Source organism: Phaenicophaeus curvirostris, unplaced genomic scaffold (assembly GCF_032191515.1).
Source record: "Phaenicophaeus curvirostris isolate KB17595 unplaced genomic scaffold, BPBGC_Pcur_1.0 scaffold_330, whole genome shotgun sequence".
NCBI classification, from domain to species: domain Eukaryota; kingdom Metazoa; phylum Chordata; class Aves; order Cuculiformes; family Cuculidae; genus Phaenicophaeus; species Phaenicophaeus curvirostris.
The window spans coordinates 68,095-81,664 of record NW_027206933.1 but is presented as its reverse complement, the minus strand read 5'-3'; the positions used below and the strand labels follow the sequence as shown (position 1 = coordinate 81,664).

Below are 13,570 nucleotides of genomic sequence, written 5' to 3'. Positions count from 1 at the left end.
CACCTTCACCCCAGAGGATCCCAAACAGCTCCTGCAGAGCTACCTTCACCCCTAGAGCATCCCGAACGGCTCCTGCAGAGCCACCTTCACCCCTAGAGCATCCCGAACGGCTCCTGCAGAGCTACCTTCACCCCTCAGAGCATCCCAAACGGCTCCTGCAGAGCTAACTTCACCCCTCAGAACATCCCAAACGGCTCCTGCAGAGCCACCTTCACCCCTAGAGCATCCTGAACGGCTCCTGCAGAGCTACCTTAACCCCTAGAGCATCCCGAACGGCTCCTGCAGAGCCACCTTCACCCCTAGAGCATCCCGAACGGCTCCTGCAGAGCCACCTTCACCCCTAGAGCATCCTGAACGGCTCCTGCAGAGCCACCTTCACCCCTAGAGCATCCTGAACGGCTCCTGCAGAGCTACCTTCACCCCTCAGAACATCCCGAACGGCTCCTGCAGAGCCACCTTCACCCCTCAGAGCATCCCGAACGGCTCCTGAAGAGCTTCTCTTGCTCCCTGGACCATCCCTGATCCCTGTGGAGCTGCCCTGAATCCCACTGCGTTCTCAGCTCTGCTCTCCTGAGCTCTTCCAGTCCACTCAAGGGTGGCCCCACCATCCGTATTTAGCCGTTCCATTCTCTTTTTATTTTTTCCTCCCTTTTCCTCAAGTCTTTCTCCAAAAATGGCCGCCCAGGCACCTAAAATGCCTCTCGTGCTCCCTCCGGATCATGGACTCATAGGGTGGGTGGAGTTGGCAGGGACCTCAAAACCCATCCAGATCCAGCCCCATGGGCAGGGACACCTCCCGCTGGATCAGGAGCTCCAAGCCCCATCCAACCTGGTCTTCAACCCCTCCAGGGATGGAGCAGCCACCACTGCTCCTGGGCAACCTGCCCCAGGGCTTCCCCACCCTTCCAGGAGAACTTTTCTCCCCAAGATCCCATCTCCATCTCTCCTTTTTCAGCTTTAAGCTGTTCCCCTCATCCTATCCCTGATCAAGAGCTCCTCCCCAGCTTCCCTGGAGCCTCTTTCCATCCTAGAAGCTGCTCTGAGGTCTCCCTGCAGCCTTCTCTTCTCCAGGCTGGACAATCCCAACTCTCCCAGCCCCTCAGGATCTCCTGACGGTCGCCTGTGGGGCAGGAATAACCCCCTCTCTCTGTTTTCAGGAACCACTAAAGCAGAGGACCGGGGAATGTTGTTAAAGACGTTTAACGAGCCGGGTTCGGAGTATTTCATTTTCCTGCTGAGCACTCGGGCCGGTGGGCTGGGCCTGAACCTCCAGTCGGCCGACACCGTCATTATCTTTGACAGCGACTGGAACCCTCACCAGGTAAAAAAACCCAAGCAGTGCACCAAAAATCCAACTAAATGCTCCAAAAAACCAACGAACTGCACCAAAAACCCAACCAATGCACCAAACCCCCCACTAACCACATCAAAAACCCAACCAGCTGCACCAAAAACCCAACCAAATGCACCAAAAACCCAACAAACTGCACCAAACCCCCCACCAACCATATCAAAAACCCAACCAGCCGCACCAAAAACCCAACCAGCCGCACCAAAAACCCAACCAACTGCATCAAAAACCCAACCAAATGCACCAAAAACCCAACCAGCTATAGCAAAAACCCAACCAATGCCCCAAAACCCCCACCAACTGCATCAAAAACCCAACCAACTGCAGCAAACGCCCAACCAGCCACATCAAAACCCAACAAGCTGCAGCAAAACCCAACCAACTTCACAAAAAAACCAACCAACCAAGCAAGCAAGTCAACCCCACCCAAAAACCAACCAACTAACCAGAAAAAACCCACCAACCACACCAAAAAACCCTTCTCCACCCTTCAATGAATGGAGAAGGTGGTTCCATCACCGCTCGCTCCCAAACCCGAGTGCCGTAAATTCCATTGGCAAACGCTGTGCCCGTCCCTGTCCATAAATCCCTTCGGATCCTCAACCAAATGCACCAAAAACCCAACCAAGGCACCAAAAACCCAACAAACTGCACCAAACCCCTCACTAACCACATCAAAAACCCAAGCAGCTGCAGCAAAACCCCAACCAACTTCACAAAAAACCCAACCAACTGCAGCAAAAACCCAACCAGCCACACCAAAAGCCCAACCAGCTGTAGCAAAATCCAACCAGCTGCCCCAAAAACCCAACTAGTGCCCCCAAAACCAACCAACCAACCAAAAATAAACCCACCAACCACACCGAAACACCCATCTCCATCCTTCAATGAATGGAGAAGGTGGTTCCATCACCGCTCGCTCCCAAACCCGAGCGCCGTAAATCCCATCGGCAAACGCTGTGCCCGTCCCTGTCCATAAATCCCTTCGGATCCTCAACCAAATGCACCAAAAACCCAACCAAGGCACCAAAAACCCAACAAACTGCACCAAACCCCTCACTAACCACCTCAAAAACCCAACCAGCTGCAGCAAAACCCCGACCAACTTCACAAAAAACCCAACCAACTGCAGCGAAAACCCAACCAGCTGTAGCAAAATCCAACCAGCTGCCCCAAAAACCCAACTAGTGCCCCCAAAACCAACCAACCAACCAAAAAAAACCCACCAACCACACCGAAACACCCATCTCCATCCTTCAATGAATGGAGAAGGTGGTTCCATCACCGCTCGCTCCCAAACCCGAGCGCCGTAAATCCCATCGGCAAACGCTGAGCCCGTTCCTGGTGGTTAATCCCGTCTCCAACCCCTCTTCTGGTTCCCCCCAGGACCTCCAGGCCCAGGACCGCGCTCACCGCATCGGGCAGCAGAACGAGGTGCGCGTGCTCCGCCTCTGCACGGTGAACAGCGTGGAGGAGAAGATCCTCGCCGCCGCCAAATACAAGCTCAACGTCGACCAGAAAGTCATCCAGGCCGGCATGTTCGACCAGAAATCCTCCAGCCACGAGCGCCGGGCGTTCCTCCAGGCCATTTTGGAGCACGAGGAGCAAGACGAGGTAAGAAACGAGGCCCCCAGGTTCCAAATGACTCCACGGCGCGGCTGGCGGACGCGTGGTGGCTCTTCCCGGCGGCGTTGGGGGCTTTCAAAGCTAAAAAAAAAAAAAAAACCTAAATGACGGAGCATGAAAGGCTTGGATTGTGCGATTTTTTGGCGTCGGGGAAAGGTGATGGATTGACAAGCCCTGGAGACTGAAGTCCTCTATTTATCCACAGAACAGATTCAGCGCGGGCAGTGGCGGCTTCCCCCACGCTGCCTCCTCCCTGTGCCTGAACGCTGAGCTGGAGGAACCACCTCTAAAGGTGAGAGGGGCTCGCTCAGTCTCCACGCCCGATCAATCCTCCTCGGCCCAGTCAATTCAATCCTCCTCGGCCCAGTCGATACAATCCTCGGCCTTTACGTTCATCCTCCTCGGCCTGTTCAGTTCGATCCTCCTCGGCCCAGTCAATACAATCATCCTTGGCCTGATCAATTCAATCCTCGGCCTGTTTGGTTCAATCCTCCTCGGCCTGTTTGGTTCAATCCTCCTCGGCCTGTTTGGTTCAATCCTCCTTGGCCTGTTCGGTTCGATCCTTGGCCTGTTTGGTTCAATCCTCCTCGGCCTGTTCAGTTCGATCCTCCTCGAGGCCCGAGCCGCTCAGGGAATGGGAAGCCACCCCCCCTCCCCAAAAAAAAAATAAAATTAATAAATTAATAGTGAAGGAAGCGAAGGAATTAAAGGAATTAGAGAAATAAATGAAAGAAAAGAAATAGAAGGAATTAGAGAAATAAAAGAAATACAAGAAATAAAAGAAATTAATTAGAGAAATAAAAGAAATTAGAGAAATGAAAGAAATACAAGAGATACAAGAAAGTAAAGAAATAAAAGAAAGTAGAAAAAAAATAAATACAAGAAATACAAGAAGTTAGAGAAATACAAGAAGTTAGAGAAATACAAGAAATCAGAGAAATAAAAGAAGTCAGAGAAATAAAAAATACAAGAAATAGGAGAAATTAAATAAATAGGAGAAATTAAGGAGATAAAAGAAATACAAGAAATAGGAGAAATTAAAGAAATAAATAGGAGAAATTAAGGAAATAAAAGAAATACAAGAAATAGGAGAAATGAAAGGAGTAAAAGAAATTAGAGAAATAAATATAAGAAATTAAAGTAATGAAAGAAAGAAATAGAAGAAATTAGAGAAAGGAAAATAGAGAAATAAAAGAAATTAGACTAATGAAAGAAATGGAAGAAATGCAAGAAATTAAAGAAATGCAAGAAATTGAAGAAATACAAGACATTAAAGAAATACAAGATATAATAGAAATAAAAGAAATAGATAAAAAAAAAAGAAAATATTCAAAATAAATCTCATCTACCAAAAAAATAATAAAAAAACCGTAGAGCCCCCGCGTGTCCTGGGTACCCAAAGCAGCGTCGGTGGGAGAGGTGGGGGGGATGCTCGGAGAGCTTCTCCAAGGCTGAATCCGCGTCTTTTCCCATTTTTCAGGAAGAAGACGAGGTTCCCGACGACGAAACCGTCAACCAGATGATCGCTCGGCACGAGGAGGAGTTCGACCTCTTCATGGTGAGGAGGGAAAAGGCTTAAAAAAAATAGCCCCAAATCACCGAAACTTGAGCTGCTTGGAGTTGGTGAGCAAGCTTAACGAAGCTGGGGTTCGTTAACGAGGTAAAACGGCAGAACCGGGCTGCAGAGGCAGGATCCTCCCGGTTACGGTAAAGGAGGAGCCCATAGGGACCTTCCGGCTGCGGCTACGGAGCCGGAATGTGCCCCTGGGGCTGGAAAAAGGGGGGTCTTCACCGAAAGAAAGAGTTTGGGCTACTGGAGACGAGGCCGAGGAGGAATTAAATCTCCTCTCCCAGCTCCTGGCTCTTCCCAATCCCTCTCCGGTGTCTCTGATCTCCTCTCCCAGCTCCTGGCTCTCCCCAGTCCCTCTCCGGTGTCTCCGACCTCCTCTCCCAGCTCCTGGCTCTCCCCAATCCCTCTCCGGTGTCTCCGGTGTCTCCGATCTCCTCTCCCAGCTCCTGGCTCTCCCCAGTCCCTCTCCGGTGTCTCCGATCTCCTCTCCCAGCTCCTGGCTCTCCCCAGTCCCTCTCCGGTGTCTCCGATCTCCTCTCCCAGCTCCTGGCTCTCCCCAATCCCTCTCCGGTGTCTCCAATCTCCTCTCCCAGCTCCTGGCTCTCCCCAATCCCTCTCCGGTGTCTCTGATCTCCTCTCCCAGCTCCTGGCTCTCCCCAGTCCCTCTCCAGTGTCTCCGATCTCCTCTCCCAGCTCCTGGCTCTCCCCAATCCCTCTCCGGTGTCTCCGGTGTCTCCAATCTCCTCTCCCAGCTCCTGGCTCTCCCCAATCCCTCTCCGGTGTCTCCGATCTCCTCTCCCAGCTCCTGGCTCTCCCCAGTCCCTCTCCGGTGTCTCCGATCTCCTGTCCCAGCTCCTGGCTCTCCCCAGTCCCTCTCCAGTGTCTCCGATCTCCTCTCCCAGCTCCTGGCTCTCCCCAATCCCTCTCCGGTGTCTCCGGTGTCTCCGATCTCCTCTCCCAGCTCCTGGCTCTCCCCAGTCCCTCTCCGGTGTCTCCGATCTCCTCTCCCAGCTCCTGGCTCTCCCCAATCCCTCTCCGGTGTCTCCGGTGTCTCCGATCTCCTGTCCCAGCTCCTGGCTCTCCCCAGTCCCTCTCCGGTGTCTCCGATCTCCTCTCCCAGCTCCTGGCTCTCCCCAATCCCTCTCCGGAGTCTCCGACCTCCTCTCCCAGCTCCTGGCTCTCCCCAATCCCTCTCCAGTGTCTCCGATCTCCTCTCCCAGCTCCTGGCTCTCCCCAATCCCTCTCTGGTGTCTCCGGTGTCTCCGATCTCCTCTCCCAGCTCCTGGCTCTCCCCAATCCCTCTCTGGTGTCTCCGGTGTCTCCGATCTCCTCTCCCAGCTCCTGGCTCTCCCCAATCCCTCTCCGGTGTCTCCGATCTCCTCTCCCAGCTCCTGGCTCTCCCCAATCCCTCTCCGGGGTCTCCGATCTCCTCTCCCAGCTCCTGGCTCTCCCCAATCCCTCTCCGGTGTCTCCGGTGTCTCCGATCTCCTCTCCCAGCTCCTGGCTCTCCCCAGTCCCTCTCCGGTGTCTCCGATCTCCTCTCCCAGCTCCTGGCTCTCCCCAGTCCCTCTCCGGTGTCTCCGATCTCCTGTCCCAGCTCCTGGCTCTCCGCAATCCCTCTCCGGGGTCTCCGATCTCCTGTCCCAGCTCCTGGCTCTCCCCAATCCCTCTCTGGTGTCTCCGGTTGTGCCGCTCCGAGGTCTCCGTGAGGCCTTAAGGACCCGGGAACCCCTCGGCGCAGCCGGCAGCCCCCCCGGCAAATCCCTCTCCTTGCAGCGCATGGACCTGGATCGCCGGCGGGAGGAGGCTCGGAACCCCAAGCGGAAACCGCGGCTGATGGAGGAGGACGAGCTGCCCTCGTGGATCATCAAGGACGACGCCGAGGTCGAGCGCTTGACGTGCGAGGAGGAGGAGGAGAAGATGTTCGGGCGCGGGTCGCGGCACCGCAAGGAGGTGGATTACAGCGACTCGCTGACCGAGAAGCAGTGGCTCAAGGTATACATGGTACAGCAGCCTTCTCCGATCTTCTCCACCCTCCCCAGCGCCGCGCGGGTCCCTCCCTCCTCGCTGGAGCCCCGAGCCGCAGCGAATCCGGAGCGGCTCCGACTCGGCCCCAAAGCGGCTCCCGTTCCGCTTTAAATCACGTTTGGTTCCGCTTCAACGCGGCTTTGATTTCGCCCAGGAGCAGGTTGGATTCTGCTCCAGATTGGCTCCGATTCCACCCCAAATCATCTTCGATCCCACTCCAAATCAACTTTGATTCCACCCCAAACCGGCTCTGATTCCATCTCAAATTGGCTCCGATTCTACCCCAAATTGGCTCTGATTCCATCTCAAATTGGCTCCGATTCCTCCCTAAATCGACTCGGATCCCCCTAAATTTGCTCCGATTCCCCTAAATTGATTCCGATTCCCTCCAAATCTGCTCTGATTCCCCCCAAATTGACTCCAATTTCTCCAAATCTGCTCCAATTACCCCAAATTTGCTCTGATTCCCTCCAAACTGGCCCCGATTCCCCCCACATCAGCTCAAATATCCCCAAATCAGCTCCGATTTCCCCCAAATTTGCCCCAAATTTGCTCCAGTTCCCCCCAAACCTACTCCAATTCCCCCAAATTTGCTCTGATTCCCCTCAGAGCTGCTCCGATTCCTCCAAATTGACTCCAATTCCCCCAAATTGGCTCCAATTCCCCCCAAATTTCCACTGATTTCCCCCAAATCTTCTCCAATTAGCCCAAATTTGCTCAGATTTTCCCCAAATTTGCTCTGATTCCCCCAAATCTGCTCCGATTCCCCCCAAATTTGCTCCAATTCCCCCAAATCGTCTCCAGTTTCCCCCAAATTTGTTCCAGTTCCCCCAAATCTGCTCTGATTCCGCGAAATTTGCTCTGACTTCCCTAAATTGATTCCGATTCCCTCCAAATCTGCTCTGATTCCCCCCAAATTGACTCCAATTCCCCCAAATTTGCTCTGATACCCCCCAAATTGGCTCAAATTCTCCCCAATCAGCTCCGATTTCCCCCAAATTTGTTCCAGCTCCCCCAAATTTGCTCCAGTTCCCCCAAATTTGCCCCGATTTCCCCCAAATTTGCTCCAATTCCCCCAAATTGGCTCCAATTCCCCCCAAATTTCCTCTGATTTCCCCCAAATCTTCTCCAATTACCCCAAATCTGCTCCGATTTTCCCCAAATTGACTCCAATTCCCCCAAATTTGCCCCGATTTCCCCCAAATCTGCTCCAGTTCCCCCGAATTTGCTCCAATTCCCCCGAATTGGCTCCAATTTCCCCCAAATCAACTCCAATTTCCCCGAATTTGCTCTGATTCCCCTCAAATCTGCTCCGATTCCTCCAAATTGACTCTGATTTTCCCCAAATTTGCTCCGATTTTCCCCAAATTTGCTCCGATTTTCCGCCAAATTTGCTCCGATTTTCCCCAAATCTGCTCCGATTCCCCCCAATTTGCTCTGATTCCCCCCAAATCAACTCCAATTTCCCCAAATTTGCTCTGATTCCCCTCAAATCTGCTCTGATTCCTCCAAATTGACTATGATTTTCCCCAAATTTACTCCGATTTCCCCCAAATTTGCTCCGATTTCCCCAAATCTGCTCCAATTCCCCCAAATTTGCTCTGATTTCCCCCAAATCTTCTCCAATTACCCCAAATTTGCTCTGATTCCCCTCAAATCTGCTCCGATTCCTCCAAATTGACTCCAATTCCTCCAAATTTGCCTCGATTCCCCCCCAAATTTCCTCTGATTTCCCCCAAATCTGCTCCAATTACCCCAAATTCTCTCCGATTCCCCCCAAATTTTCTCCAATTCCCCCAAATCGTCTCCAATTTCCTCCAAATCTGTTCCAGTTCCCCCAAATTTGCTCCGATTCCCCTAAATTGATTCCGATTCCCCCCAAATCGACTCAGATTCCCCCAAATTTGCTCTGATTCCCCCCAAATCTGCTCCAATTGCCCCAAATTTGCTCTGATTCCCCTCAAATCTGCTCTGATTCCTCCAAATTGACTCCGATTCCCCCCAAATTTGCTCCAATTCCCCCAAATTTCCTCTGATTTCCTCCAAATCTTCTCCAATTCCCCCAAATTTGCTCCGATTTCCCCCAAATTTGCTCCAATTCCCCCAAATTGGCTCCAATTCCCCCCAAATTTCCTCTGATTTCCCCCAAATCTTCTCCAGTTACCCCAAATCTGCTCCGATTTTCCCCAAATCAACTCCAATTCCCCCAAATTTGCCCTGATTTCCCCCAAATCTGCTCCAGTTCCCCCGAATTTGCTCCAATTCCCCCGAATTGGCTCCAATTTCCCCCAAATCAACTCCAATTTCCCCGAATTTGCTCTGATTCCCCTCAAATCTGCTCCGATTCCTCCAAATTGACTCTGATTTTCCCCAAATTTGCTCCGATTTTCCCCAAATTTGCTCCGATTTTCCGCCAAATTTGCTCCGATTTTCCCCAAATCTGCTCCGATTCCCCCCAATTTGCTCTGATTCCCCCCAAATCAACTCCAATTTCCCCAAATTTGCTCTGATTCCCCTCAAATCTGCTCTGATTCCTCCAAATTGACTATGATTTTCCCCAAATTTACTCCGATTTCCCCCAAATTTGCTCCGATTTCCCCAAATCTGCTCCAATTCCCCCAAATTTGCTCTGATTTCCCCCAAATCTTCTCCAATTACCCCAAATTTGCTCTGATTCCCCTCAAATCTGCTCCGATTCCTCCAAATTGACTCCAATTCCTCCAAATTTGCCTCGATTCCCCCCCAAATTTCCTCTGATTTCCCCCAAATCTGCTCCGATTCCCCCAAATCTGCTCCAATTACCCCAAATTCTCTCCGATTCCCCCCAAATTTTCTCCAATTCCCCCAAATCGTCTCCAATTTCCTCCAAATCTGTTCCAGTTCCCCCAAATTTGCTCCGATTCCCCCAAATTTGCTCTGATTCCCCCCAAATCAACTCCAATTCCCCCAAATTTGCTCTGATTCCCCCCAAATCTGCTCCAATTGCCCCAAATTTGCTCTGATTCCCCCCAAATCAACTCCAATTTCCCCAAATTTGCTCTGATTCCCCCCAAATCAACTCCAATTTCCCCAAATTTGCTCTGATTCCCCCCAAATCAACTCCAATTCCCCCAAATTTGCTCTGATTCCCCCCAAATCTGCTCCAATTGCCCCAAATTTGCTCTGATTCCCCTCAAATCTGTTCTGATTCCTCCAAATTGACTCCGATTTTCCCCAAATTTGCTCCAATTCCCCCAAATTTCCTCTGATTTCCCCCAAATCTTCTCCAATTCCCCCAAATTTGCTCCGATTTTCCCCAAATCTTCTCCAATTCCCCCAAATTTGCTCCGATTTTCCCCAAATTTGCTCCAATTCCCCCAAATTTGCTCCGATTTTCCCCAAATTTGCTCCAATTCCCCCAAATCTGCTCCGATTCCCCCCCAAACCGTCCCCGGTGCCGGTGGCTGCGCCGGGCCCCGCCGTGCTAGCGGCCGCGGTGCGTGTGTGCCCGGCGCAGGCCATCGAGGAGGGGACGCTGGAGGAGATCGAGGAGGAGGTGCGCCAGAAGAAATCCTCGCGCAAACGCAAGCGGGAGCCGGACGTGGGCTCGGCCACGCCGACCACCAGCACCCGCAGCCGCGACAAGGACGAGGAGAGCAAGAAGCAGAAGAAACGGGGGCGCCCGCCGGCCGAGAAGCTCTCGCCCAACCCTCCCAACCTCACCAAGAAGATGAAGAAGATCGTCGATGCCGTCATCAAGTACAAGGACAGGTAAGGCTGGGCAGGAGCCGGCGGCGCCGACCCCGCCGGAGGTGACCATGACTCCATTGAGGGGGTTGGGAATGAGGATTTGGCTAATTAAGCAGGTCCAGCCCTGTTCAATGTCTTTATCCATGACCTGGGTGAAGGCATCGAGGGCTCCCGGAGAGAGTTTGGGGGTGACACTGAGCTGGGTGGATCTGCTGGAGGGTTTGAGGTTCTCCAGAGGGATCTGAGCTGGTTGGATCCATGGGCTGAGACCAAGGGGAGGAGGTTGGAGCAGGACCTTGGGGCACAACGACCCTGGGCAGCTCCAGCCTAGGAGGAGTCTGGCTGGAAAGGGCCTGGAGGAGAAGGACCTGGGGGGGTTGGTGGGACACGAGGATGTGGAGGCTCTGGAGCGAGTGCAGAGAAGAGCAACGAAGCTGGGGAGGGGGCTGGAGAAGAAGAGGAGCGGCTGAGAGAGCTGGTGGGGTTCAGCCTGGAGAAGAGGAGCCTGAGGGGAGACCTCCTTGCTCTTTCCCTGCAAGGAGCTGGTGGAGAGGAGGGAGCTGGGCTCTTCTCCCCAGGGCCAGGGGCCAGGCCGAGAGGGAACGGCCTCAAGCTCCACCAGGGGAGGCTCCGCATGGACAGCAGGATGGAATCTTGCCTGGAAAGGGTCCCTGGGCCCTGGGACAGGGAGGGGGTTGAGTCCCCTGCCCTGGAGGGGTTGAAGGGCCGGGTGGACGAGGTGCTGAGGGACACGGGTCGGTGATTGATGGGGACGGTTGGACTCCATGCTCACCGCGATGCTCTCGGCTCACCCTGAGCTCCGTCGGCGTTCCCGGCCGGTGACGCGCGGTTTCTCTTTGCAGCAGCAGTGGACGGCAGCTCAGCGAAGTTTTCATCCAGCTCCCGTCCCGCAAGGAGCTGCCCGAGTACTACGAGCTCATCCGCAAACCCGTCGACTTCAAGAAAATCAAGGTAACGGCTCCCGGCGTCACCGGAATCGCAGCCAGCAGCGCCGGTTTTGCCGTCGCCGCAGCCGTTGACGCCTCCACCCCGCGTCTCGGTGCGGGGCGATCAGCCCCCGGAGGCGTTTTTTGGGGGGGACCCGAGGGTTTGGAGGCGAAGCCGGAGCCTGAGCGGCTCCGTTGTTGCCGGCAGGAGCGGATTCGCAACCACAAATACCGGAGCCTCAACGACCTGGAGAAGGACGTGATGCTGCTGTGCCAGAACGCCCAGACCTTCAACCTGGAGGGGTCCCTGGTGAGCGCCGCGCGGCACCGAGAGCGCCTGGCAGGGCCCCCAACGCTCCCAGTCCCCCCAGTTCAGCGCAGTGAGCTCCCAGTCCCCCCAGTTCAGTGAGCTCCCAGTCCCCCCAGTTCAGTGCAGTGAGCTCCCAGTCCCCCCAGTTCAGCGCGCTGGGCTCCCAGTCCCCCCAGTTCAGTGCAGTGAGCTCCCAGTCCCCCCAGTTCAGCGCAGTGAGCTCCCAGTCCCCCCAGTTCAGTTCAGTGAGCTCCCAGTCCCCCCAGTTCAGCGCGCTGGGCTCCCAGTCCCCCCAGTTCAGCGCAGTGAGCTCCCAGTCCCCCCAGTTCAGCGCAGTGAGCTCCCAGTCCCCCCAGTTCAGCGCAGTGAGCTCCCAGTCCCCCCAGTTCAGTTCAGTGAGCTCCCAGTCCCCCAGTTCAGTTCAGTGAGCTCCCAGTCCCCCCAGTTCAGCGCAGTGAGCTCCCAGTCCCCCCAGTTCAGCGCGCTGGGCTCCCAGTCCCCCCAGTTCAGTTCAGTGAGCTCCCAGTCCCCCCAGTTCAGTGCAGTGAGCTCCCAGTCCCCCCAGTTCAGTTCAGTGAGCTCCCAGTCCCCCCAGTTCAGTGCAGTGAGCTCCCAGTCCCCCCAGTTCAGTGCAGTGAGCTCCCAGTCCCCCCAGTTCAGCGCGCTGGGCTCCCAGTCCCCCCAGTTCAGCGCAGTGAGCTCCCAGTCCCCCCAGTTCAGTTCAGTGAGCTCCCAGTCCCCCCAGTTCAGTGCAGTGAGCTCCCAGTCCCCCCAGTTCAGTTCAGTGAGCTCCCAGTCCCCCCAGTTCAGTGCAGTGAGCTCCCAGTCCCCCCAGTTCAGTTCAGTGAGCTCCCAGTCCCCCCAGTTCAGTGCAGTGAGCTCCCAGTCCCCCCAGTTCAGCGCGCTGGGCTCCCAGTCCCCCCAGTTCAGTGCAGTGAGCTCCCAGTCCCCCCAGTTCAGTGCAGTGAGCTCCCAGTCCCCCCAGTTGAGCGCAGTGAGCTCCCAGTCCCCCCAGTTCAGTGCAGTGAGCTCCCAGTCCCCCCAGTTCAGCGCAGTGAGCTCCCAGTCCCCCCAGTTCAGTGCAGTGAGCTCCCAGTCCCCCCAGTTCAGCGCACTGGGCTCCCAGTCCCCCCAGTTCAGTTCAGTGAGCTCCCAGTCCCCCCAGTTCACCGCGCTGGGCTCCCAGTCCCCCCAGTTCAGTGCAGTGAGCTCCCAGTCCCCCCCAGTTCAGTTCAGTGAGCTCCCAGTCCCCCCAGTTCAGCGCGCTGGGCTCCCAGTCCCCCCCAGTTCAGTTCAGTGAGCTCCCAGTCCCCCCAGTTCAGCGCAGTGAGCTCCCAGTCCCCCCAGTTCAGCGCGCTGGGCTCCCAGTCCCCCCAGTTCAGCGCGCTGGGCTCCCAGTCCCCCCAGTTCAGTTCAGTGAGCTCCCAGTCCCCCCAGTTCAGTGCAGTGAGCTCCCAGTCCCCCCAGTTCAGCGCGCTGGGCTCCCAGTCCCCCCAGTTCAGCGCAGTGAGCTCCCAGTCCCCCCAGTTCAGCGCAGTGAGCTCCCAGTCCCCCCAGTTCAGTTCAGTGAGCTCCCAGTCCCCCCAGTTCAGTTCAGTGAGCTCCCAGTCCCCCCAGTTCAGCGCAGTGAGCTCCCAGTCCCCCCAGTTCAGCGCGCTGGGCTCCCAGTCCCCCCAGTTCAGTGCAGTGAGCTCCCAGTCCCCCCAGTTCAGTTCAGTGAGCTCCCAGTCCCCCCAGTTCAGTTCAGTGAGCTCCCAGTCCCCCCAGTTCAGCGCGCTGGGCTCCCAGTCCCCCCAGTTCAGTGCAGTGAGCTCCCAGTCCCCCCAGTTCAGTTCAGTGAGCTCCCAGTCCCCCCAGTTCAGCTCAGTGAGCTCCCAGTCCCCCCAGTTCAGCGCAGTGAGCTCCCAGTCCCCCCAGTTCAGCGCAATGAGCTCCCAGTCCCCCCAGTTCAGCGCGCTGGGCTCCCAGTCCCCCCAGTTCAGTGCAGTGAGCTCCCAGTCCCCCCAGTT

General features: G+C 55.3%; 1 protein-coding gene across 5 annotated transcripts in view; it reads left to right on the top strand.

Moving 5' to 3' along the window:
* Positions 1-13,570, top strand: part of SMARCA4 (SWI/SNF related BAF chromatin remodeling complex subunit ATPase 4) — a 51,737-nt gene that overhangs the window by 35,220 nt on the left and 2,947 nt on the right. The window contains exons 26-33 of one of the 5 annotated variants that reach the window (XM_069882781.1): positions 1,158-1,321; positions 2,738-2,965; positions 3,183-3,269; positions 4,458-4,535; positions 6,324-6,551; positions 10,072-10,325; positions 11,168-11,276; positions 11,460-11,561. In XM_069882781.1, the coding sequence (XP_069738882.1) occupies positions 1,158-1,321; positions 2,738-2,965; positions 3,183-3,269; positions 4,458-4,535; positions 6,324-6,551; positions 10,072-10,325; positions 11,168-11,276; positions 11,460-11,561 (1,250 nt within the window). The remainder of the gene's footprint in view (positions 1-1,157; positions 1,322-2,737; positions 2,966-3,182; positions 3,270-4,457; positions 4,536-6,323; positions 6,552-10,071; positions 10,326-11,167; positions 11,277-11,459; positions 11,562-13,570) is intronic. The other 4 variants (XM_069882776.1, XM_069882779.1, XM_069882778.1 and 1 more) reach the window with 4 other exon arrangements.